General features: G+C 45.8%; 1 protein-coding gene across 2 annotated transcripts; it reads right to left on the bottom strand.

Moving 5' to 3' along the window:
* Positions 1-19,759: 19,759 nt before the first annotated feature.
* On the bottom strand, positions 19,760-24,388 carry Timm10 (translocase of inner mitochondrial membrane 10). Of its 2 annotated transcripts, none has more exons than XM_045138751.1 (3): positions 24,273-24,388; positions 23,629-23,731; positions 19,760-20,175 (listed from the first exon to the last, which is right to left on the bottom strand). In XM_045138751.1, exons 2-3 carry the CDS (start codon positions 23,697-23,699, stop codon positions 19,974-19,976), a joined length of 273 nt encoding a protein of 90 aa, XP_044994686.1. In that variant the 5' UTR covers positions 23,700-23,731; positions 24,273-24,388; the 3' UTR covers positions 19,760-19,973. The 2 variants fall into 2 exon arrangements, with proteins under 2 accessions (XP_044994686.1, XP_044994689.1); XM_045138754.1 differs by lacking the exon at positions 24,273-24,388 and adding an exon at positions 24,065-24,215.
* Positions 24,389-25,812: the final 1,424 nt, after the last annotated feature.

Below are 25,812 nucleotides of genomic sequence, written 5' to 3'. Positions count from 1 at the left end.
TCCGGGGCTCCCGGCTCCGAGCCGCACCCACGCGGGGTCTGGTCTGCGCGCGGGGGCCGACGAGCCTCGGACCTTCAGCTCGACGGGCCCCGTGGACTCGCCTCCTCTACACTCCTCGGAAGAAGTGGTGGAGATGGGAACCGGCCCGGCGCCCCAGATCGGTGAAGCGGGGCAAGGACGAAGCGATCTGGCGAGTTGATAGTTGTATTTACCGACGTCCGGAGCAGCGCCCCAAGGTGGGGGCGGGGGTTCCCTTCCCTTCCCCTCCCCCTAGGTCGAGTTTCACGCGCACGTGACTCGCCCGCTGGTCCCCAGATACTCTTACCCAGCACACGCCCCAAGCGAGAATATCCACTCGACCCTCATCTCCGTTGACACCACCCTCCCACCCCACGCCCCAGACTAACGTCAGGCTGCGCCCTCTGAATCCTTGGTCAAAACAACCTAGGACTGGGCCAGAGCCCACTTACTGCGATGCTGGCTAGGCTTGGGTGGAGTTTTGAACTGCTCTGTTGAAAAGAAGTGTTTTCTGAGACAGATCTTTGGGGTGCATTCGAATCTGGATGTTAAAACTGAATAGCTCGGGCTACCTTAAGCAACTTACTTAAACTTTCCATATTTCAGTTTCCTTTTCCGTAAGTTTGGGTAGCAAAAGATTTTACCTATCTACCAAGAAAGAATTAGAGGTTATGGTGCAGTTATAGTGGTGGGTACAGCACTTGGCATGATAAGCACAGTAAGTGTTGATTGTGGAGCTGGGAAGATGGCTCAGTGGTTAAAGATTCTTGATTTCAGTGTTTGTGGCCTCTGGTCCAATTCCCCAGCCACCTACATAAAGCTAATGGGCATTCGTTTGCAGCACAAATGACCCTGGTATGCCTAGACACACACACTCTCTCTCTCTATCTCGTGCAAATAAAATAAATACAAACAAAAACAAATGTCAATTGTAGCTACTGTCATTACTATTGCTATTTCACATGATGTGATAATTGAATGGGCCTGCGTGGTAAATAGTTGATCTCTGGTAAATCCCTCAGCCTCTCTGATTCTCAGTTTCCTTATGTGGAATGAGGCGGAGGCAGGAGGATTAGAAGTTCAAGATTATCCTCAACTACGTAGGCTGGAGGCCAGCCCGTCAGAGAGAGAGACAGAGACAGAGACAGAAAGGTGGTACCCACAACCCTCTTAGCTTAAACAGCTGCAAAAGTTCCAAGGTCTTGGTATCTTCCAGTTCCAGGAGAGAATCTGAGTGGTTGAGCCACCACACCAAAAAGGGAACTAACATAGCCAAGTGACTTCAATGTGCTGGGCACTTAAACAAACAAACCCTAAATTCTCAGAACAGCGCTGTATCCTTCAAACCTCACAAGTTTTCCCACAGGGAGTAAACAAGAGTTTGCTACTAGACCACAATGGTTGGAGGCAGGACACAAAGTCAAGTCTGGCTTGTAAGTACTGCTGTTTTCATTCCTCCAGGCTAAGAAAGAACCATGAAGCAAAAGCTAGCAGTAGAAAAGGCACAGGAAGTTCTTTGGCAAAACCATGTGCCGGGCTTTGATGATTTCACTTCTTAAATGCAAAAGTGGCTGGCTGAGTATAGAACCCCATTATGCATGAGACCTTGGCTTCCAACACAGGAACACACACACACAACTAATACAGGTTTCTGTAAGCCCTTTCACTTCGAGATCGAACTCCTTAGTTCAGTATAAGACGTCCTTCAGTAAACATTCTGACCCAAGAGCCCTGGGTCCTCTTATGAATACAGTAAAATATTGTTAACCCACTGTCTGAAAATGCCACATGTTTGAATGTAAGCGTACACATCCACACTGAAATTGTGGTGGGTTTGTCAGTTCCCTCCATGACAGACCTTAGTGGTCCATAAATCCCCATGACTGGAAGGTTTGCCCTTCCTCATCCTAACTCTTGTTCCCATCTTTCTTTTGTGAACTCAGCTCCATGAGGCCTATGTTGTGTTCACTGCTTGCATATCTCCCATTCTGAAGGGCACTCAGTGAGCAGATGTGTGAAGAACCCAGCCAGCTGGTTCCACACCTTCCTGCCTTTGCACCTGCTGCTTCTCCTTGTGGGAGTGACAGATTCCCTTCTTCATGTCTACTGCACTCCTTCACAACACACCTCGGGTTCCACCTCTGTCTGAAAGCTGGCCTCTCACACTGTGTTAAGGACCTTGTCCTCACACTTGCCCAAACACTGTGCTGACCTCCAGTGAAGGCCTCATGCTGGTCTAGAGTGACCAGTTTACGGCCTCTCCTTCCTCAAGCCATGAGATATAGTCTGCTGGGCCCAAGAGCAACTGTGTTGTAGGTCATTGGCATTCCTGCTGTCTATCACAGGCCTGGCATGTAACAAGCTGGAGCCAAACACTTGTTGAATAAATGAAAAGAGAGCTGCAGGAAATGACATTGCAGAGGTAGACTACGATCACCTTAAAGTGACCTCTATCAGGCCAAGGACTTCCAGTGGTGTGAGGTAAGCTATAAGGAACTCTTGGAGGCTGGAAGGACAGCACAGTGTAAAGGAACTCAGATCTTATGCTTTATTGTTTTCCTTTGGTTTTGTTGTTTATTAATGAAGGGAGTAGACATGACCATATGATTAACGCATATATCGGAAAGAAGAATTTAAAGTGATTAGGAGGCCATTATAATAGTTTAGATTCTTAAAAGGGGGAGGGGCTGGAGAGATGGCTTAGCGATTAAGGCATTTGCCTGCAAAGCTAAAGGACCCAGGTTCAATTTCCTAGGACCCATGTAAGCCAGATGCACAAGGTGGCACATGCATCTGGAATTTGTTTTCAGCAGCTAGAGGCGCTGGTGGGTCCATTCTCTCTCTCTCCATATATATATGCATATACATATATACATATACATACATATATATATACATATATACACATACATACATATATATATCTGCATCTTTCTATCTCTCAAGTAAATAAAAAAGAAAATATTAAAAACAGGGAGGAGTAGGCATGTCATGCCAGCACTCAGGAGGTGGAGACAGGAGGATCACCATAAGTTCAAAGACAACATGACCTAAGTGTGAGCTCCAGACCAACCAGGGTTACATAGCAAGGCCCTGTGGCAAAGAGGAGGAGGAGAGGGAGAATAAAGAAGGAAGAAGATGAAGGAGATGATAACAAGAAAGATAAAGTGGGTGCTGGGCGTGGTGGCACATGCCTTTGATCCCAGCACTCAGGAAGCAGATGTAGAATGATCACTGTGAGTTGGAGGCCACCCTGAGATTACATAGTAAATTCCAGGTCATTCTGAGCTAGAATGAGACCCTACCTTGGGAAAAAAAGATAAAGGAAGAGAGCTATGATACACTGTTGTATCTGAATCAGGATATATCAACCTCTTTTTTCTTCTCCTGTCTCCAAAAGTAAGTTTCCTTTCTGTATTTTGTTACCTTGAAAGTGCCCAAAATGTAAGTACAACAGTTATCACATTGGCTGTCATGTGTGCTCCTGGATAGAGAGTCTATCCCACAGCTCTGTCTCAGGAGCCAGTTCCTGGCTAGAGAGTCTATCCCACAGCTCTGTCTCAGGAGCCAGGCTGGGTCCAAATCCTGCCTCTGCAGCTGATGAGCTATGCAATTTTGCCCAAGTTATTGAATCTCCTGAGTCTCACTTGTCTTGACTGAGTACCTAATAGTACCTGATTCAATTTATTATGCAAGAAATTATTCATCCTAACAAATATGTATTTTGAACTTTGCATGAAGAATGTAAATAAAATGGTACAGCCAGTCTGGAAAACCACTTGGCAGTTTTTCAACTACTAAAACACAGACTTACCATTATGATCCAGCAGTTGTGTGCCTAGATCCTTTCCCAAGAGAATTGAGAACATATGTCAACACAAAAGCTTGTAGACAAGGGTTAGAGCCATATTATCCATGAAAAGTGCAAATAATCCAATTATCTATCAGCTGATGATGGAAAAACAAAATGTGGGGTACTCATACAAAGTAATGTTACTTGGCTAGAAGAAGGAACAAAGTACTGACATGTGCTTGAAAATATTATGTTAAGTGAATGAAGCCAGACACCAAAGGCCACATATGATTCCATTTATACAAAATGCCCCAAATAGGCAAATCCATAGAGATGGAAAGTAGATTAGTGGTTGTCAGAAAATGGAGGGGGATAGGAAATAACTGCTAATGGACATGAGGCTTCTTTTGGGAGTGGTTAGTTGAAGTAGGTGAACAGCTCTTTGAAAACACTGCAATGTGCTGACTTACACACTTTTTTGTAATTTTCTATGAGAGGGAAAGAATTGGCATACCAGGTCCTCCAGCCATTGTAATTGAACTCCAGACATGAGTGCCACCTTGTGTGCATGTGCAACCTTGCACACTTGTGTCACCTTGTGCATCTGGCTTACATGGAATCTGCAGAGTCAACCATGGGTCCTTAGCCTTCATGGGCAAGTGCCTTAACTGCAAAGCCATCTCTCCAGCCCATGACTTGTACACTTTTAAAAAGTGGGATTGGGGCTGGAGAGATGACTCAGTGATTAAAGATCCTTGCTTATAGCCCGGTGTGGAGGTGCACGCCTTTAACCCCAGCACTTGGGAGGCAGAGGTAGAAGGATTGCCATTCGAGGCCACTCTGAGACTGCATAGTGAATTCCAGGTCAACCTGAGCTAGAGTGAGACCCTACCTTGGAAAACAAAACAAACAACAACAACAAAAAAAGATTCTTGCTTATAAAATCTGGCTCCCCAGTACCCACATAAAGCCAGACACACATCTGGAGTTTGTTTGCTGTGGCAGAAAGCCATACTTTCTCTCTTCTTCCTCTTCCTCTTTCTTCTCTCTCTCTCTCTCTCTCTCTCTCTCTCTCTCTCTCTCTCTCTCTCTCAGATTCTATGGGTGAATTATATCTCAATTACAAAACATTCTTTTATACAGTCAGGCAATAGGGATTGGATGGTGAATAAGACACAGGCAGGCTGGAAAGATGGCTTAGCAGTTAAGGCACTTGCCTGCAAAGTCAAAGGATCCAGGTTCCATTCACCAGTACCCATGTAAGTCAGATACACAAGGTAGCGCATGTATCTAGAGTTTATTTTCTGTGGCTGGAGGCCCTGGCATGCTCTTGCTTACTCAAATAAATAAGATATTAGAAGATTTTTAAAAAGACATAGGGGCTGGAGAGATGGAAGCGTACAGTGTTGCACATTTACACACACACACAAGGGGACACGTGTCTGGATTTCGTTCACAGCAGCTGAAAAGGCCCTGGCATGCCCATTCTCTCTCTCTCTCTCTCTCTCTCTCTCTCTCTCTCTCTCTCTCAGATTCTATGGGTGAATTATATCTCAATTACAAAACATTCTTTTATACAGTCAGGCAATAGGGATTGGATGGTGAATAAGACACAGGCAGGCTGGAAAGATGGCTTAGCAGTTAAGACACTTGCCTGCAAAGTCAAAGGATCCAGGTTCCATTCACCAGTACCCATGTAAGTCAGATACACAAGGTAGCACATGTATCTAGAGTTTATTTTCTGTGGCTGGAGGCCCTGGCATGCTCTTGCTTACTCAAATAAATAAGATATTAGAAGATTTTTAAAAAGACATAGGGGCTGGAGAGATGGAAGCGTACAGTGTTGCACATTTACACACACACACAAGGGGACACGTGTCTGGATTTCGTTCACAGCAGCTGAAAAGGCCCTGGCATGCCCATTCTCTCTCTCTCTCTCTCTCTCTCTCTCTCTCTCTCTCTCTCTCTCTCTCTCTCAAAAATAAAATAATAAAAAGAAATTCATAAAAAGACAAAGCATTCTTCAGATCAGAGAGAGAGAGAGAGACAATGGATAAAGCAGTCACAAGTTAAGTGCAATGTCTTTTATTTATTTAAATGTTTTGTGGATTTTTCAAGGCAGGGTCTCTCACTCTAGCCCAGACAGACCTAAGAAACTCAATCTATAGTCCCAGGTTGTCCTTAGACTCATGGCCATTCTTCTATCTCAGCCTCTTGAGTGTTGGAATTAAAGGTGTGCACCACCACACATGGATTTCTTAAACTTTTGAATTGACAGGTTTCATGCATGTACATAATATATTTTGATCATAATCCCCTCCCACTTATATTGTCTCCCTCATCTTCATCTCCCTTCCATGAACCCCTTCTTCTCTCCAACTAGTTCCTCATCTATTTGAGGGGATTTTTTTTCAAGGTAGGGTCTCACTCTATCCCCCGCTGACCTGGAATTAGTCTCAGGCTAGCCTCAAACTCACAGCAGCCCTCCTATCTCAACCTCCCAAGTGCTGGGATTAAAGATGTGGGCCACCATGCCCCACTCTATTTTTATGACTTTCTTTTTCCACCCTCTCCCATCTTCCGTGATAATGTGTTGATGAGCCCAGCATTGTGCAGGTGTTAAGGCATTGGTGGTATAGTGGTTAGCACAGCTGCCTTCCAACACTGCAGCTGCTGTGAGGTCATGAATGCAATGCCACTTGCTTCCAGAAGATAGCACTCCAAAGCACTCCCCCATCCTCTGGCTCTTGCATTCCTCCTGCCACCTCTTAGGCAAGGTTTCTGAGCCCCAGAAGGATTGATACAGATGTCTCTTTTAATGCTAAACAACCCAGTGACACTTATTAGTACTTTGAATGTTGAATCTCCCAAGTAGCCACTGCCATCTACAAAAGGAAGCTTTTTAAAGAAACTATTTATTTTTATTTGAGACAGATAGAAAGGGGGAGTGCGTGCATACATGCACCATCATATACATGTACACCTACACACGGCCACACACACCAGAGATGGTCTCACCATCTGTTTCTGGTGGACAAACAAGAGCACTGGTGATGGCCTATAACTCCTGGGGGTTTCATAGGCCTCCTTGACCAACAACTCATTGGGAGGTATCCTAGCCCTGGGGCTGGGATTTTCCTGTAACAATTTAAAGCTTTTGAACACATCATTCTCCAACCCTGAAGGGTATTGCTGCCCAAACTCTCTCTTTTAAAAAAACTTATATATTTTTAATATTTTTATTATTTATTTGAGAGAGAGAAAGAGGCAGACAGACAGAGTGAGTATGGGCATTCCAGGGCCTGCTGCCAGTGCAAATAAACTCCAAATGCATGCACCTCCCCATGCATCTGGCTGCACATGAGTACTTGGGAATTGAACTCTGGCTTTCTGGCTTTGCAAGCAAGTGAATTTAACTACTGAGCCATCTCTCCAGCTCATAAATTATATATATACATTTGTTAGTTTGGGTTTTCTTTTTTCTTTTGAGGTAGGGTCTCAGTCTAGCCCAGGCTGAACTGGAACTCACTCTGTAGTCCCAGACTGGCCTTGAACTCACAGTGGTCCTCTTCTGCCTCCAGAGTGCTGGGATTAAAGGTATGTGCCACCATGCCCAGCTATTAAATATTTATATATATATATATATGTGTGTGTGTGTGTGTGTGTGTATATATATATATGTGTGTGTGTGTGTGTATATATATGTGTGTGTGTATATGTGTGTGTGTGTGTGTGTGTGTGTGTGTGTGTGTGTGTGTGTGTGTGTTTTGGTTTTTTGAGGTATGGTCTCACTCTAGTCCAGGCTGACCTGGAACTCACTATGTAGTCTCAGAGTGGCCTTGAACTCACAGTGATTCACCTACCTCTGCCTCCCAAGTGTTGGAATTAAAGGCATGCACCACCACGCCCAGCTTAAATTATATTTTTTAATCAGCTAACAAGTAGATTTCCATATTACTTATTCATAATGGCTTCAGTTTTGGCTAACTCTCCCTGCAAATGCTCCTCTCCTCCACCCCCTTCCCACCTCCAGTTCTCCCTCTACTTACATATCCACTGTTCCCTCCCCTAAGTTCCTTCTCTTCCCCATTATGACCTCTTTCTAGCTTCCTGACTCTATTTCTCACTCTTACTCCAACTTACATACAAATCTAAAATTTCAAAGCTATGATCCTTATATGAGAGAGAACATGCAGTTTGTTATTTGAGCCTGAGTTATCTCACTTAGCATAATATTTTCCAGATCTGTTCATAGCCGGGAAGGGTGGTGCTCACCTTTAATCCTAGCCCCAGGAAGATTGAGGTAGGAGGATCTCTGTGAGTTCAAGGCCACCCTGAGACTACATAGTAAATTCCAGGTCAGCATGAGCTAGAGCAAGACCTTACCTCAAAAAAAAAAAAAAAAAAAAAACAACCCTAAAACTAAAAATTCAAAGCTACCATGCTTATGTGAGAGAGAATCTACAACATTTAGGTTAGCCTGCGTTATCTCATATTTTCATTCTTCTTTACAGCTAAATAAAAACTCCATTGTGTGTGTGTGTGTATAATAGCTTCATTATCTATTCATCAGTTAATGGGCATCTAGGCTCATCCCATTTCCTAGTTATTATGAATAGAGCACGGTAAACATGGATGAGTACATACTATAGTAAAGTGTAGAGCCCTTAGGGTATATGCTCAGGAGTGCCATAGCTGGGTCATGTGGTAGATCTATCTTTAGCTTTCTGAGAAACATCTGCACTGATTTCTTTAGTGACTGCACCAATTTACACCCCCACCAGTAGTGAATGTGTTCTTTTTTCCCCACACCCTCACTAGCATTTGTTGTCTTTGGATTTTTTTTAACTTTTTGTTGACAACCTGTGTACATATAGACAATATATCATGATCATAATCTTCTCCCACCACCCTCCTTTTTCCTTTCCCAAACAGCCCCTCCACTGAATCCTTCTTTCCAACTAGTCTCTGCTCTATTTTGATGTCATCATGTTTACCCTACTATTTTGCAGCTCTTGTGTAGGTCACATCAGCCACTGTGAGGTCATGAATACCATGGCCACTTTGTGTCTGGAAGACAGGATTATAAGCACTCCCCTACACCTTTTTTTTTTTTTTTTTGCTTATACCTTTTTCCACCACCTCGTCTGCAATAGTCTTTTGATTTTTTTTTAATTTAATTTATTAGTTTTCATTTCAGTGAATACAGGCAGTTTGGTACCATTATTTAGGCTCATCTGTGATCTACCCCCTCCCATTATACCCTCCTTGTTAATGAAAATCGGTCGTGCATTGTGGAGTTAGCCCCCAGTTATTAGTATGATAAATGTCTCTGAAAATCATGACCCAACATGTAACTCTGACATTCTTTCCGCCCCCTCTTCCGCAAGATTTCCCTGAGCCATGTTGGGTTCATTTTTGGTCTGCTTCAGTGCTGAGGTGTTGGGGGCTTGTTTTGTTTTTTGAGATAGGCTTTCACTCTAGTCCAGGCTGACCTGGAACTCACTATGTTGTCTCAGGCTGGCCTCAGATTCACAGAAATCCTCCTATTTCTGCCTCACAAGTGCTGGGAATAAAGGTGAGTGTCACCACGCCCAGTGTCTTTTGAGTTTTTGATGATCGCTATTCTGACTGGAGTGAGATGGAATCTCAAGTGGAATTTCATCTACAGGAAATGCAGGGAGGAGAAAAATATGCTTTATAAGAACCTATAACTGGGGATGGGGTTTGATGTAGACAAGAGCTCATGGGACCATCTTTTGTCTTGGTGTGCGCGGCTGTTTGTGCAGGTGTACATGTATATAATGGTGCACGTGTACATGCATGCATGTGGAGGCCAGAAAACAACCTTGGGTGTCATGTCAGATATACATCTTCTTGTTATTTTAATTTATTTTATTTATTTCAGAGAGAGAAAGAGGCAGATAGAGAAAAAGGGAGAATGGGCACGCCAAGGCTTCCAGTCATTGTAAACAAACTCCAGATACATATGGCACTTTGTGCATCTGGCTTACATGGGTCCTGGGCAATCAAACCTGAGCCTAGCACCTTAACTGCTAAGCCATCTCTCCAGCCTTTTTTTATATTTTTTAAAGATTTATCTTTATTTATTGATTGATTAGAGACAGAGAGAGAGAATGGGTGTGCCAGGGCCTCTAGCCACTGCAAACAAACTCCAGATGCATTTGCCACCATGGGCATTTGTCTTATGACGAACCTGGGTCCTTAATTTTCGGAGGCATGTGCCTTAACCATTAAGCCATCTCTCCAGCCCCTTTTTTTTTTTGGTATTTTTAAGACAGTCGCATGTACCCTAAGCAGGCCTCACTGTGTAGCTGATGATCACCTTGGACTTTTGGTCCTTCTGTTTTCACCTGAGTGCTGAGATTTCAGGTAAGCATCACCATACCTGGATAATCATCTTTTCTTTCTTTTCTTTTCTTTTTCTCCTTTTCTTTTGAGACAGGGTCTTTCCTTGACCTGGAGCTCACCATCTAGACTGGCCAGCCAGCAAGGCCCAGGAATACTCCTGTCTGCACCTCCCAGCAATGGGATAACAAGTGAACACCAGCACACCTGACATTTTTACATATTCTGAGGATCCAATTCAGGTCCTCACGCATGCGTGCAAGGCAAGAACATTATTGACTGACCTATCTTCCCAGCTCCTCAGGGAGCAGGCTTTGATTGTGATGCATGCTAAGATTTATAGAGAGCTTGCCTAGACAGAATCAGTAGGGTTTGTCAGTCCCCAAGGGAGAACCCAGCCCATGAGTACTCCTATACGAGGAGGACACCACGGTCTCAGGGAGCTGAAGAAGGGCCATGGTGGATGAAGCACTCGGGAAGGGGGACTGGAGCCCAGGAGGCAGCGTAAAGAATAGAAACAGGCCTGTCCTATTGGGTCTCCGAAGACCATGAGGGTTGTTCAGTCATCTCCAGTGACTTCTTGGATCCTTGCCTGCTCCTTCATCCAGTTGCCAGGCAGAGGGTCTGGAGGGTGAGAGGACAGTGGGAAGAAGGTGGTTCAGGTGCCCATGATTCACATAGTCCATCAGAGAAAACAGCTACGCCTCTATAAGCCTTTTCATGTGTAAGTGTGTCTGTGTGGGTGTGTGTCTGTGTACCTTCTAAAGACCTCTCTCACCTCTGTATACTGCCTGCCCCAGGCCTACCACCAAGTCCCAATCACCACCAGCTCTGACATGGACCCTTCCAACCTGACCTTCCTAATTCCACCCACGCACATGACACAAATCAGCAGGATGATCCCTGGAAAGAAAGTTTTAATCAGGTCACTGCCCTTGAAATGCCTACCTCCCATGACCTTAAGAAATGTACAAACACCAGCCATGGCCCCTGACACCTGACATCTGCACCCCCTACTGCCTTCACCATGGTAACTTCCTTCACACCAATTAAAACCCGGTGCCTTCTCCTACCTCAGGTTCTTTCTGGGTCTGAAACGTTCTTCTAATCTGGCCTAGAAAGCTAATCCTTTGGATCTGCACTTGATGGTTACTTCCTTTAAGTGTCTGATTCTATGCAATAACTTGCCCAACTCTGACCTACATAACATTTGACTTTCCCTTTGACAAAACTTATCAAGGTGTGAGGACTAGGGAAATGGCTGATTAGGTGAGAGTGCTTGCTGCACAACATGAGCCAGGCATGGCTACGCATGCCTGTGACCCAGCACTGACGGGCAGACAGGAGAATCGCTGGGGCTTGCTGGTCAGCCAGTCTGAAGGAAAAATGGCAGCTCCAGGTTCGGTGAGAGACACCATGTCAAGGAAATAAAGCAAAAGAGCAGTAGAGGAGGACACCCCATGTTCTCCACACGTGTGCACTCAGGGCATTGCATCTATACACCCATGTGCGTACACCACATACATATAATACACATAAGAAAAAAAGTGTGCGTATTTTCTCGGGTGGTCTGTGTAATTCACAGGGCAGGTACCTGCACCCACCTTCTCACTGTCCTCCCACCCGCCAGACCCTCTGCCTAACACATTCTTTGAATCTCACTCCCTTATGACCTTCTCAGAGGGCCCCTTCCCTGATCACCCAGCCTAGGGGCACATCCCTTTGTGCAGCCCCGCAGATTCCTGAACATCTTTTGTAAATCTTATCGCAACCATAAAAGCACTTGTTTTTCTTAAATATTTTATTTATTTGCAAGGAGGGGGGAGAGAGAATGAGCTCTGCAGGGTCTCTTGCCTCTACAAACAAACTCCAGATCATGCACCATTTGGTGTATCTGGCTTTACTTGGGTACTGGGGAATTGAACCTGGGTCCTCAGGCTTTTCATGTGTAAATGTGTCTGCTAAACCAGCTCTCCTGCCTCAGTGCCTGGTGGTAATACTTCCCTCCCACAAGATTTTTAATGTCATCCCACTTATTTCTAGTCCCTAAAACATTTGTCACAAGATTCCTCTCAGGTCAGCCCACAAGAACTCTTATGAAAAATCTATGAAATAGCATGAAAAATTATATGGTACTGAGAATATAGTATGTAGTTTTTGTCAGGTTTTTAAAGAGGATTAATATTCTGAAAGAGGCTAACTTAGAACCTTTCCTTAGATATGGAAGGGCCTGTCTTTCCTGCAGGACATAATCCCTCCTCTAAAATAAGCCCTAGGGGGCTGGAGAGATGGCTTAGCGGTTAAGCGCTTGCCTGTGAAGCCTAAGGACCCCGGTTCGAGGCTCGGTTCCCCAGGTCCCATGTTAGCCAGATGCACAAGGGGGCGCACGCGTCTGGAGTTCGTTTGCAGTGGCTGGTAGCCCTGGCGTGCCCATTGTCTGTCTGTCTCTCTCTCTCTCTCTCTCTCTCTCTCTCTCTCTCTCTCTCTTTCTCTCTCTCTCTGCCTCCTTCTCTGTCTGTTGCTCTCAAATAAATAAATAAAAAAATAAACCAAAAAAATAAAATAAAATAAAATAAGCCCTAGGGCTGGAGTGATGGCTCAGTGGTTAAAGACACTTACTTGCAAAGCCTGATGGCCTGGATTCAATTCCCCAGTACCCATGTAAAGCCAGATGTGAAGTGGTCTAACGTAGCTGGATGCTCACCTTCTGAATGTCTTACGGCTGCCAAGTGATGCCAGGGGTGTTATCTGAAAGCTCAGCAGGGGGAGGGTCTGCTTCCAGGCTCTCACGGTGGGACTGCAGTTCCTTGCCATATGGACCTCTTCATAGTTCAGCTCACAACGTGGGAGCTGGCTTCATCATAGTAAGGGAGGGAAGAAGGAGAGAGACAGAGAGAGACAGAACCAGAGAGAGGAGAATAAATCTTTTATAAGAGCACCCATCATTCTGCTGTTTTGCTTGTTAGAAGCAAGTCTCTTGATCTGGTACACCAAGAAGGAATTATGGAAGAGCATGGATACCAGGAGATACCACTGGAGGCACCGAGGATGTTACAGGCTGCCTATCACAGAATACACGAGAGCAGAAGCCACAGACCAGAGCCTATACGGTGAGGCAGATGATGGCCAAGAGGGAAGGCATTAGCAGTGGAATAGCTGATGGACAGCTGAGCCACTGTCCATCCTCCAGCAGACTGCTATTGGTCGGGAATGCAGGTTGTTTTCAGATCTGCTAATTTTCTGAAAGTAGGCAAAGCCCGAGTTTTCTTTCTTATGAGACATTTTCTAATTTTTTTTTGAGGTAGGGTCTCACTCTAGCTCAGGCTGACCTGGAATTCACTATGTAGTCTCAGGGTGGCCTTGAACTCACTGTGATCCTCCTACCCCTGCCTTCTCAATGCTGGGATCAAAGGCGTGCACCACCACGCCTGGCATTTTCTAATTTTTAAAACCGGGATAATCAAGCAAAACAATAACTGGGGATTAACAATTTATGGCTCCTCTTTATGACAGGAAGGGCTTAATTTATTTTTGTTTTTCACACCCTTTGCATATGTGTGCCATTTCTCTACCTTGTTAACTGGAAGCAAGAATCAAGAATCAAGGTCAGCAATAAATGTTGTCAAGTCAAGTGTGAAGCTGCCACAATACTACTTCCTTGGGGACCATTCCCCGTAACCCAGGAGTGCTGGCTGGAAGGGGCCTCTGACCTCCAATGCTGAACCCAAACTCTGCCACTTTGTGTGTGTGTGTGTGTGTGTGTGTGTGTGTGTGTGTGTGTGTGCATGTGCGTGCATGTCTGTGTGATTTCTACCTTAATTTTGAGACAGGGTCTTTTACTGAACCAGGAGGTCACCAATTCAACTAGACTAGCAGGTCAGCAAACCCCAGGGTTCCTCCTGTCTCCATCTCTCCAGTGCTGGGATTACAAGTGTGCACCATTACTCCTGGATTCCCACCCCTCACCCTCCCCATGGGTGCTAAGTAGGGATCTGTGGTGGTTTGACTCAGGTAAACTTGGGTGTTCGGAATGCTAGGTTCCCAGCTGATGGAGATTTGGGAATTAATGCCTCCTGGAGGGAGTGTATTGTTGGGGAGGGTTTATGAGTGTTATAGCCAGTTTCCCCATGCCAGTCTTTGGCACACTCTTCTGTTCCTGTTGTCCACCTTATGTTGGCCAGGGGGTGATGTCCACCCTCTGCTCATGCCATCGTTTCCCCCTGCCATTGTGGAGCTTCCCCTCAAGCCTATAAGCCAAAATAAACCTCTTTTTTCCACAAGCTGCTCTTGGTTGGATGATTTCTACCAGCAATGTGAACCGGACTGCAACAGTAAAGTGGTACCAGGAGTGGGGTTGCTGCTAGACACCTGACTGTGTGGCTTTGGTCTTTTGGAGCTGATTTTCAAGAGGAATGTGGAAGGATTTGAAACCTTTGGCCTAAGAGACACGTTGCAGTGCTATAAGTACAGCTTGATGGATTATTCTGGTCAGAGTTGAAAGGCCTGAATGCAGTAAGAACTAGGAACTGTGAGGTTTGGCTTATGAGGGTGAGAAAGAGCTTTGGCTGGACTGGGCTAGCAGTTTGTGTGGGAAGCTTGCTCTTATGCCCATGTCCTGAAAAGTTCTGCAGGGTTGCTTTGCGTAGCAATGAACCGGTGTGAGCAGAGGGATATGGCACAGAGGGAAAAATCTTTCGGTGAACCGCTGCCTGCTCAACTGCAATTGACAGAGTATAACCTTTGAGATTGGGCCAGCTGACCTGCACTGGGGCAACAGGAAGAATGTTGACTGCTTAAGGAGTGTCCTGTTCTTCAAAGTATGCTTTATTCTCCCCTGGATTAACAAATTGGCACCCTACCTGGTATTGTAGAGTACAAGAACTTCAGGAAAGAGAGGGTCATTGTGTTTGTAACAGTCTTGTGTTTTGGAAATAGCCATGGGCAGTGTGAAACAGGTTTGCTGAATGCTTGCATGGAGACCCCATGGGGCCATGAGGATGAACCGAGGATTGCAGTGGAGATGTCAGGACCATGAGATGGCTCCTAAGGAGAGCTGCCATCCCTGGATGAAGTTTTCCAGGACTGTGAGTAGCCTAGTTGGAGGGGCAGAAATGGAACTCCAGAGAATTATTGGACTTGGAGGTTTGTCACTGACTAGAATTGTTGGACTTGGAACTACAGAGTTTGATGTTTGCCCTGGTTGTTTTAAATCTTCTATTGGTTGAATATTTCTTTGCTATGCCCAATGCCATCTTTTGCAGTGTGATTATTTATTCTGTGACATTATGGGTTTTGGGGGGATTTTGGGGTATAATGTCTCAGTTAAAAGATCTTGGTCCATAGGGATGTTTGAACTATAAAAATGATTTTAAAAACTGTGGGGATTTTTAAAGTTGGACTGAATGCATTGTATTTTTTAAAAATTTTATTTATTTGAGAGTGACGGACATAGAGAGAAAGATGGGGAAAGAGAGAGAGAGGGGGAGAGAATGGGCACGCCAGACCCTCCAGCCACTGCAAACAAATTCCAGATGCATGCATCACCTTGTGCATCTGGCTTAAGTGGGTCCTGGGGAATTGAGCCTCAAACCAGAATCCTTAGGCTTCACAGGCAAGCACTTAACTGCTAAGCCATCTCTCCAGCCCCGAATGCATTCTATTTTACATCATGTATGGTTATCAGTTTATGGGAGCCAGGCGTGAAATGTGGTGGTTTGACTTAGGTGTACCCCATAAACTTAGGTGTTCTGAATGCTAGGTTCCCAGCTGATGGAGATTTGGGAATTAACACCTCCTGGAGGGAGTGTATTGTTGGGGGCGGGTTTATGAGTGTTATAGATAGTTTACCCTTGCCTGTGTTTGACCAACTATCCTGTTCCTGTTGTCCACCTTATATTGGCCAGGGAGTGCTGTCCACCCTCTGCTTATGACATCATTTTCCCTGCTATCATGGAGCTTCCCCTTGAGCCTGTAAGCCAAAATAAACCTCTTTTTCCCACAAGTTGCTCTTGGTTAGGTGATTTCTACTAGTAATGTGAACCTGACAACAGGACCCAAACTCAGGTCCTCATGCTTGTGTGGGAAGCACTTTACAGATTAAGCCATCTTCCCAGCAGAACTTCTCACCTTTGAGAGCCTCAGCAAGGTTTTTCTTTCTTTTTATTGTCGTTCTTTTTTGTTTTGTTTTTCAAGATAGTGTCTCACTCTAGCCCAGGCTGACCTGGAATTCACTATGTAGTCTCAGAGTGGCCTTGAACTCCTGGCAGTCCTCCTACCTCTGCCTCCCAAGAGCTGGGATTAAAGGCATGTGCCACCATGCCTGGGATGGAGTTTTAAATTTTTTTTAAAATATTTTTCTAGCCTGGCATGGTAGTGCATGCCTTTAATCCCAGCACTCAGGAGGCAGAGATAAGAGGGATCATCGTGAGTTCAAGGCTACCCTGAGACCATATAATGAATTCCAGGTCAGGCTGGGCTAGAGTGAGACCCTACCTTGAAAAACATACTATATATATATATACATACACATACACACACACACACACACACACACACATATATCTATCTATCTATCTATCTATATATATATATATATATATATATATACACACACATACATATATATATACTTTTTTTTTTCTCTGCCTCTAAGCCAGGCCTGGTGGTGCATGCTTTTAATCCCAGCACTTGGGAGGCAGAGGTAGAATTGCCATAAGTTTGAGGCCAGTTTGAGGCTACACAGTGAATTCCAGGCCAATTTGGGCTAGAGTGAGACCCTATCTTGAAAGACTAAACGAAAATTTATTTATGTGCAAGCAGAGAAAGAAAGAGGAGAGAATGGATGCACCAGAGCCGTTTGCCACTGCAAAAAAATACTCCAGTTGCACATGACACTTTGTGTATCTGGCTTTTACATGGGTATTGAACCAGGCCATCAGGCTTTGCAAGCAAGAGCCATCTCTCTAGACCCCTTTCTTTAAAAATTATTTGTCTTTGTGTGTGTATGTGGAGTATGATGTGTGTGCAGACATGTGCTTGCCATGGTGCCCATGAGGGTCAAAACAACCTCAGCCACTTTGCAATTGGCTTTACATGGGTGCTAAGGAATATAGAACTTGGATCAGCAAGCTTGCAAGCAAGTTCTTCTAAATGCTGAACTGTCTTCCCAGCCCCACCATAGAGCTGTTATAGCATTAAGCCAAGTTGAATACTTGAGGCATTCCCATAAAGCTTGCCATACTCCAGTAATCCCATAAATATGAGCATGTACCATTGCCTAGCTGGCTGGGAAAGTGAGCCTCTAAAAAGCAGACCTGTCATTGTCACTGAAGGGTTTGAATCCCACAACAGTTTGCTGGTGTCCTTAGCAGGAGGAAATTCAAATGGCTTAGCACGGCCCACACACGAGGCTCTTTTGGAGCTATGCCTGCCCAGCCTTCAAGGCTCATCTCTCAGCTCCACCTCTCCTCACACTTGGCAGTCCAGCCGCACTGTGGCTGTTTCTTGAGTGTTCTGTGCTCTTCTGCCACATCAAAGCCTTTCCAAGTGCTGTTCCCTCAGCTGGAACTTCTTCTCCCTCCTTCGACCACACCTTCCTTCTATGTATTCCAGCTATGCACTACCAAGAGAATTTTTTTTCTTCCAATTTTTCATTTATTTGCAAGGAGACAGAGAAAATGGGAATTGGTGTGACGGTGCCTGGTGCTGCTGCAAACAAACTCCACACACATGCACCACTTTGTACATCTGGCTTTATGTGGGTACTGGGGAATTGAACCCAGGCAGTCAGGCTTTGCAAGAAAGTGCCTGCAACCATTGAACCATCTCTCCAGCCCCAAGAATTCTTGATGATCCTTGCTAAACCTGCGGACAGGCACAATATCCGTGTGCCTCCTCACTCCCTTTTCTTCCAAAGTCTGTGTGGCATGAAAAAGCCACTGACAAAACATTTCTGGGGATGACCACAGCAGACACACGAGCAGACAGCGCCATCTGTCGCCCCAAATTTGTACTTCAGCGCCTAGAAAGGAGCCTTAATACCAATACTTGATGTATGCCACTTTCCTAAGTGCGTTACTAATTTTCACAAGCACCAAAGGAGTTAGGTGGTATCTTTAGTGCAATTTTACGAATAGTGTGAGACACAGAGCAGTTAAATGTTTCACCTGGGATCACAGAGCTAGAAAATCTAAGACTCAAACCCAGTATGGACTTATTTTTATACTATAAAGTAATTCCCTGTATAGTCCTTTATCTTTGTACGCATGTGCACTCATGAGTGTGAGTGCAGGTATGCCTGTGCACAGGACACTTGTCGGTCCTCGCTTTCACCTTATTTTTAGAGAGTTTTTAAAAATATAATTTATTTGCAAGGAGAATGAGTCAAGTTCTCCAGCCACTGCAAACTCCAAATATATGTGCCATCTTGTGCACCAGGCTTTACGTGGGTACTGGGGAATTGAACCTGAGCACTTAGGATTTGCAGGCAAGTGCCTTAGCCATTTCCTCAACCTTTTGAGCATTTTTGTTCATCACAGCACAGGTCATAGGCCAGGCTTGCCAGACCACAAACCTCAGGGAATTCTTGTTTCTGCCTTCAGGCACTGGAATTAGATGCTTGCTACCATGTCCAGCTGTATATGGGTTCTAAATTCAGGTCCTCATGCTTAAGTGACAAGCCCTGTACCTACTGAGCCATCTCCAATGAACTAGTCATGTCCCAGACAGCTCCATCATAAGGTCTACTTTGAGGAAATGGCTACTAGTAACTTCAGTATCAAAATGCCATCTAGAGTGACCAACGTATTCTGAAAGCTGCAGTTTTCCATGGGTGTGCCTCAGGCTTGCCCCTGCTCAGAGAGCAAACAAGAGCAGCTGGCCACGGTCTCCAGCAAGCACCCCATCTCTGACCTTTAGCCTAGGCAGGCAGACTTGCTGGACATTGTACGGTGACTGAGCAGCAGTCTGGCGTGGGTGAACATGATGGCAGTAGTCATCACTCAGGCCTCTCTCTGGATCACTTCACACATCTTGATACTGCCATCTTGAACGGAGGTTGGCTACTTGCTTCTTAAATCCTACCTCTTTTCACCTCCTCCTCTCAATCATTCCTTTTTAGCATGTGTGGAAATGCCTGCTTGCCTCCATTTAACATCAAGTTGTTTTTTAAACATTTACTTAGTGCACGATATTATACTCAATAAAACCCTTTAATATGCTTTACTCCTGTTACCTCATGTAATCTTCACGATAGCTCTGACACTATTTTACAGATGAGCTAGAGCACAGAAGTGCCATATTCAGGGTCACACAGCAACCAACAGACACTAGGTACAACCTAGCTGTCTTAATAGTCTGTAGTGTTAAAACACTATTGGGACTAGATATGGTGGCACACTCCAGGAATCCCAGTACTTGGGAAGCTGAGGCAGGAGGACCCTGAGTTTGAGGCCCCACTGGACTGCAGTGAGACAACTAGCCCACCAAACAAAAAGCCCCACGGCACTAGGCTTCCACTACCTTCCACTACTAGAAGCTGTATCTGATCTCTTTACTCCCAAATGGTAAGCACACACAGTATATGTCAACAAACTTGTTTTAATAGATATATACATATGCACACATACGGTCACAGACCAGCGTGACAAATACCTCTTCTTTAGCCAAGAGAGCTCTGCCCTACTCAGGACTCTGACAACTGCTCCAGAGAGCAGCAAAGTACAGCCGTCTTCATATGACACCCAGCAGGGAGCACTTTACTAGACAAGTGCCCCCAGATGCATGTGCCTGGGCCTCATGCAGGTCCAGAGCTTTGCTGAACCCTCTTCATCAGCTCTTCATCCTGCATGGACAACTCTGTCAGCTTTTTGCCCATGCGCTCATGGATGTCCAAGTACTTGGAGACACACCGGTCCAGGCACACAGACTCGCCTTTGGAGAGCTCTGCTTCCTTGTAGTGAGGAGGCACACACTTCCGGTGGCAGGCACTGGTCATCCTGGGGGTAGGAAGAAACAAGGTTGTATCAGCTGCATCCTGTGGCATCCCAGGAACCCAAAACGCATTCTAGCCCTGCTATACTGATTTTGCTTCCCCTACAAAAGCTGGGTACATCTTCGGTCTGCAATTCAACCATCTTGGAAAGTTCCTGAGTAAGAACCTTGTTTGAGGCTGTAAACAATGACGGATTAAATACTATGGCCAGCACCATGCTAGGTGTGGACTCAGTTATGCCATCCTCACAATAACCCTACAAAGAGGCACAATCAGCATCCCTATGTACAGGTAAGGAAATGAGGACAGAAAAGCTCAGTATGGGCTGGAGAGATGGCTTAGCGGTTAAGCACTTGCCTGTGAAGCCTAAGGACCCGGGTTCGAGGCTTGATTCTCCAGGACCCACGTTAGCCAGATGCACAAGGGGGCGCACGCGTCTGGAGTTCATTTGCAGTAGCTGGAGGCCCTGGCGCACCCATATTCTCTCTCTCTCTCTCTCTCTCTGCCTCTTTCTCTCTGTTGCTCTCAAATAAATAAATAAACAAAAATAAGCCAAAAAGGTCAAAAAAATTTTTTAAAAAAGAAAAGCTCAGTAATTTGCTAATTAGAGCCAGGCTAACTTAACAGCCTGCATTTAGAAATCATTCTAAAATTTACAGCCTCCAAGATAAGCCAATGAATCAAATGAGCTAATAAAAATGGCAGGTATTTGTTTCCTACCTGTTCGGCTTCATGCTAAAGGCCTTCATATTGAATATTAATACTGTCTTTATGAGGTAGATGACCTCTTTTAGTGTTTTTTTTAAAATAGTTTATTTATTTGAGAGAGAGGAAGAGAGAGAGAGAGAGAGAGAATGGGTATGCCAGGACTTCCAGCTGCTGCAAACAAACTCAACGCTACCTTGGACCATCTGGCTTATGTGGGTCCAGGGAATTGAACATGGGTCCTTTGGCTTCATATGCAAGTGCCTTAACCACTAGGCCATCTCTCCAGCCCTAATTTCTATTTTTTAGATGAGGTAATCAACTATCAAACAATACAAGAAACTTGCCTTTAAAAATAGTCAGCAGGGGTAATGTGGAAGAGGTGACAGAAAGAATGTAAGAGCCAAAGGAAGGGCAGGACTCCATACAAATGCTCCCTCCAGACACAAAATGGCCTGGATATCCATGGCCTCACAGTGCCTGACACTACCTGCATAGACCATCATAAGAGGAAAAGATCATGACATCAAAAGAGAGAGACTGAATGAGATGGGGAGCGGCTATGATGGACAATGGAGTTTCAAAGGGGAAAGTGGGGGGAGGGAGGGTATTACCATGGGGTATTTTTTATAATCATGGAAGTTGTTAATAAAAATAAATAAATAAATAGAAAAAAAAAGAAATCACTTCCTCCTAGAGAGATGGGTGGCTCAGTGGTTAAAGGTACTTGTTCTCAAAGCCTGAAGGCCTGGGTTCAATACCCCAGTACCCACGTAAAGCCAGATGCACAAAGTGGCTCATGTGTCTGGAGTTCGCTTGAGGTGGCACAAGGCCATGGCATGCCCATTCCCATTTTTTCTCTATATGCAAATAAATAAATATTTAAAAAAAAAATTCAGCAGGGGGATAGAGAAATGCCTCAGCAGTTAAGGCACTGTCTGCGAAGCCTAAGAGCGTAGGTTCCATTCCTCCCCAGTACCCATGTAAAGCCACATGCACAAAGTGGCACAAGCACCTAGAGTTCATTCGCAGCAGCTGGAGAACCTGGTACGCCCATTCTCTGTCTCTCTTTCTTTCTCTACTTGCAAATAAATAAATAAAAATATTTTTTAAAATGGGGCTGGAGAGATGGCTTAGCAGTTAAGCGCTTGCTTGTGAAGCCTAAAGACCCTGGTTCAAGGCTCGAATCCCCAGGACCCACATTAGCCAGATGCACAAAGGGGGTGCATGTGTCCGGAGTTCGTATGCAGTGGCTGGAGGCTCTGGCGTGCCCATTCTCTCTCTATTGCTCTCAAATAAATAAACAAAAAAATGGGGCTGGGGAGATGGCTCAACAGCTAAGGCACTTGCCTGCAAAGGAGTTTGATTCCCTAGTACCCATGTAAAGCCCGATGCACAAAGTGGTGCATGCATCTGGAGTTCGGCCAGAGGCCTTGATGCACCCATTCTCTCTCTCCTCTTTCTGCTTACAAATAAATAAATAAAAATATTTTTTAAAAAATACATATATATACACACGCACATATATGTATGTATGTATGTGTGTGTGTATGTATGTATATTTTGGTTTTTCAACTAGGGTCTCACTCTAGCCCAAGCTGACCTGGAATTCATTATGGAGTCTCAGGGTGTCCTCGAATTCATGGCAATCCTCCTACCTCTGCCTCCCGAGTGCTGGGATTAAAGGTGTGTGCCACCACACCTGGCTTAAAATATATTTTTGAAAAAGATGTTAGACATGGTAGTCCATGCCTTTAATCCCAGCACTCGGGAGGCAGAGGTAGGAGGATCATTGTGAGTTTGAGGCCACCCGGAGACTGCATTGTAAATTCCAGGTCAGCCTGGGCTAGAGCGAGACTCCTCCTCAAAAAACCAAAAGAGATATTCAGCAGGTGACTGGTATGGCAGGATTTGTTTCCAAATTTGCCCGATGGGCACAAGTACTAGTTGTGGGGCAGACTAAGATTTAAGATCGGATCTTGCTACTGACAAGCTAAGGATCCTGAGGTATTTAAGACATCTCATTTTCTCATGTTAAAATGGGATTACTAGTACTAACGTACTGCAGTATTATGAAGATTTAATAAAAAAGAAAAGCGGGGGGCTGGAGAAATTGCTTAGTGGTTAAGACACTTGCCTGCAAAGCCCAAGGACCCAGGTTTGATTCCCTAGTACCTATGTACACCAGTTGCACACGGTGGTACATGTGTTCATTTGCAGTGGCTAGAGGTCCTGGTGTACTCATTCTCTGCCTGTCTCAAACTAAAAAAAAAAAAAAAAAAAAGACAGCCCGGCGTGGTGTCATGCCTTTAATCCCAGCACTCAACAGGCAGAGTAGGAGGATCACTGAGTTTCAGATCCACCTGGCCTAGAGTTAAGACACTACCTCAAAAAAAAAAAAAAAAAGATACTGCACATAAAATGCTCAGCGAGTACCTGACAAAGTAGAAGCTTAAGAAACGTTAATTATTAAACAGGAGATTTGTCAAAATGCAATGCTCAACTCTGAAACTAAAAGGAGCCCAGCCTGTAGCTTCTCTATCTGCCATGCTCCTTCATGCCAGCTCCACCGCATTTAAACAGCAATGCAAACCGGGCCTACTTTATTTAGCCTTCCATGCCCAGGCGTGAGCATGACAGGCATGGGGCTCAGGATCCACTATACTGAGGAAAGCACTTGTCAGAAGTCCTCCATTCTGTCGCTGTCAAGGGGGACCAAGTAACTAAGGAACGGCAGCGTGGCTCTCTTTACCTGTTGTACATATCAGCCATCATCTCCACCTCCAGCTCGGCAGCCAGCTGCTGGGCCCTGAGTGGATCCATCTCGACTCAGCACCGCGGAAGGAACCTCTTTCCTGAAAGCAGAGTCACCGTGAGCACCGACCCCTCCGGTTCTCCCTGGTACCCGGGGACTGGAGGATACGTGGACTCACAGGGGTCAGACCAGCAGGGGTCACTGACCTAGTACAGATGTGGGAGGGAGGCCCTGAGGAGGACACGGCCCAGCACAAGGTCACTCAGGAAGCCATGAGGGGCGGGGCGCGGCTGGAAACAGCCCTGGTGCCTCAGTCTCTCGATTACATTCTTTTTTGTTTGTTTTTCGAGGCAGGGTCTCACTCTGGTCCAGGCTGACCTGGAATTAACTCTGTAGTCTCAGGGTGGCCTCGAACTCAAGGCAATTCTCCTACCTCTGCCTCCCCAGTGCTGGGATTAAAGGCGTGCACCACCACGCCCGGCTGTCCAGAACATTCTTGTCCAAGAGAAGATGGACGGCCGCGGCGGGACGCTCCAAAATGTGAGCCTGAAGCCGCGGGGGCCCTGGGACTCGAGCCTACCCCGGGCCTGCGCGATGCCACATCAGGGTCACCTTGGGATCAGGGACCACGGCCCACTCACCGCAGCCCGGGTCAGGTCGCCGCTCCCCCGACGCCTCAAGCCGCCCAACGCTGAAAAGTTGCCGGGCGCAGGGGAAGACGACAGCGGAAGCACGCGGGCCGCTTCCGGGAGGGAAGTCCCGCCTCCGCTTTGACCCGGAAGGAGACGCGAGCGAGGCGGTCCTGGAGGGTCGCCGCCACGGACGGGGAGCGCAGGCCGCCGTGGAGCCGGCCGTGGTCGCGCGCGCGGGCGCCGTGAGGGGCGCGCGGCGCCGCTTCCTGATTGACGTCCGGCCCCGGGGTTGTCATGGAGACGCTTGAGGTTTTGGATCTGGGAAGGGAGCCGGCTGTGCAGTCCTTGTGGGCCAGCACTGCCTCCGGAGAAGGAAGAACGCCCTCAAACGTCGCCTCTTAGTTTTTTTTTTTTTTTTTGTGGTTTGGTTTGGTTTGGTTTGGCGGTGGTGTGCGGGGGGGCGGATATTTCAAGGTAGGGTCTCGCTCTAGCTAAGCCAGGCTGACCTGGAATTCACTATGCAGTCTCAGGCTGGCCTCGAACTCACAGCCGTACTCCTACGTCTGCCTCCCGAGGCCTGCGATTGGAGGTGTGCACCACCACGCCCGGGCCACCTGGAACACTTTTAGAAGGCTCAATACCTAGCTAGGCCTTACCTGTTAACAAATCAGAATCTCTGGGAGTAGGACCCCCGGCATCAGTAAATGCTTAAAATTCTGAAGGTGGGCTATGGAGATGGCTTGATAGTTAAGGCGCTTCCCTGCAAAGTCAAAGGACCTAGGTTCAATTCCACAGGACCCATGTAAGTCGCATGTATCTGGAGTTTGCAGCCCTTCAAGGCCCTGGTGCGCTCACTGTCTGTCTGTCTGTCACTCGTTCTCTGCCTCTTTCTCATAAATAAGTAATTTTTTAAAAAAAGAATGCAGGTGATTCCTATGCGCAGCCAAATTTGAAAACCAGTATGCCATGGAAGTTTGCACAGTTACTGCATATAAGTCACTGACCCACGGTGGGGACCCGGTCACTACCCTACAGACTCATCTTTGTCAAGGTCTTTGAAGACTGAGACTTTATATATGCATATGTATGTATGTATATGTGTGTGTGTGTATATATATACACATAAGGCGTGTAAAATTATTTGAGAGAGAGAATGGGCATGCCAGGGCCTTCAGCCATTGCAAATGATCTCCTTTGTGCGTCTGTCTGGGGAATCAAACTCTGGTCCTTAAGCTTTGTAGACAAGTCTTAACCGCTGAGCCATCTCTCCAGCCTGTAAAACAAATTTTAAAATTTTATTTTATTTTTGTGTTGCTACGGATAGAACCCAGGGCTTCTCCTTGTATGGGCAAGCACTGAACCACTGAGCTATACCCCCAGGTTACAGTCTTTTTTTTTTTCCCCCCCTTTGGTTTTTTGAGGTAGAGTCTCACTCTGGCCCAGACTGACCCAGAATTCACTATGTAGTCTCAGGGTGGCCTCGAACTCACAGGGATCCTCCTACCTCTGCCTCCCAAGTGCTGGGATTAAAGGTGTGCCCCACCATGCC

Source organism: Jaculus jaculus, chromosome 1 (genome assembly GCF_020740685.1).
Source record: "Jaculus jaculus isolate mJacJac1 chromosome 1, mJacJac1.mat.Y.cur, whole genome shotgun sequence".
In the NCBI taxonomy this organism is placed as follows: domain Eukaryota; kingdom Metazoa; phylum Chordata; class Mammalia; order Rodentia; family Dipodidae; genus Jaculus; species Jaculus jaculus.
This window is presented reverse-complemented; position numbering and strand designations above follow the sequence as displayed.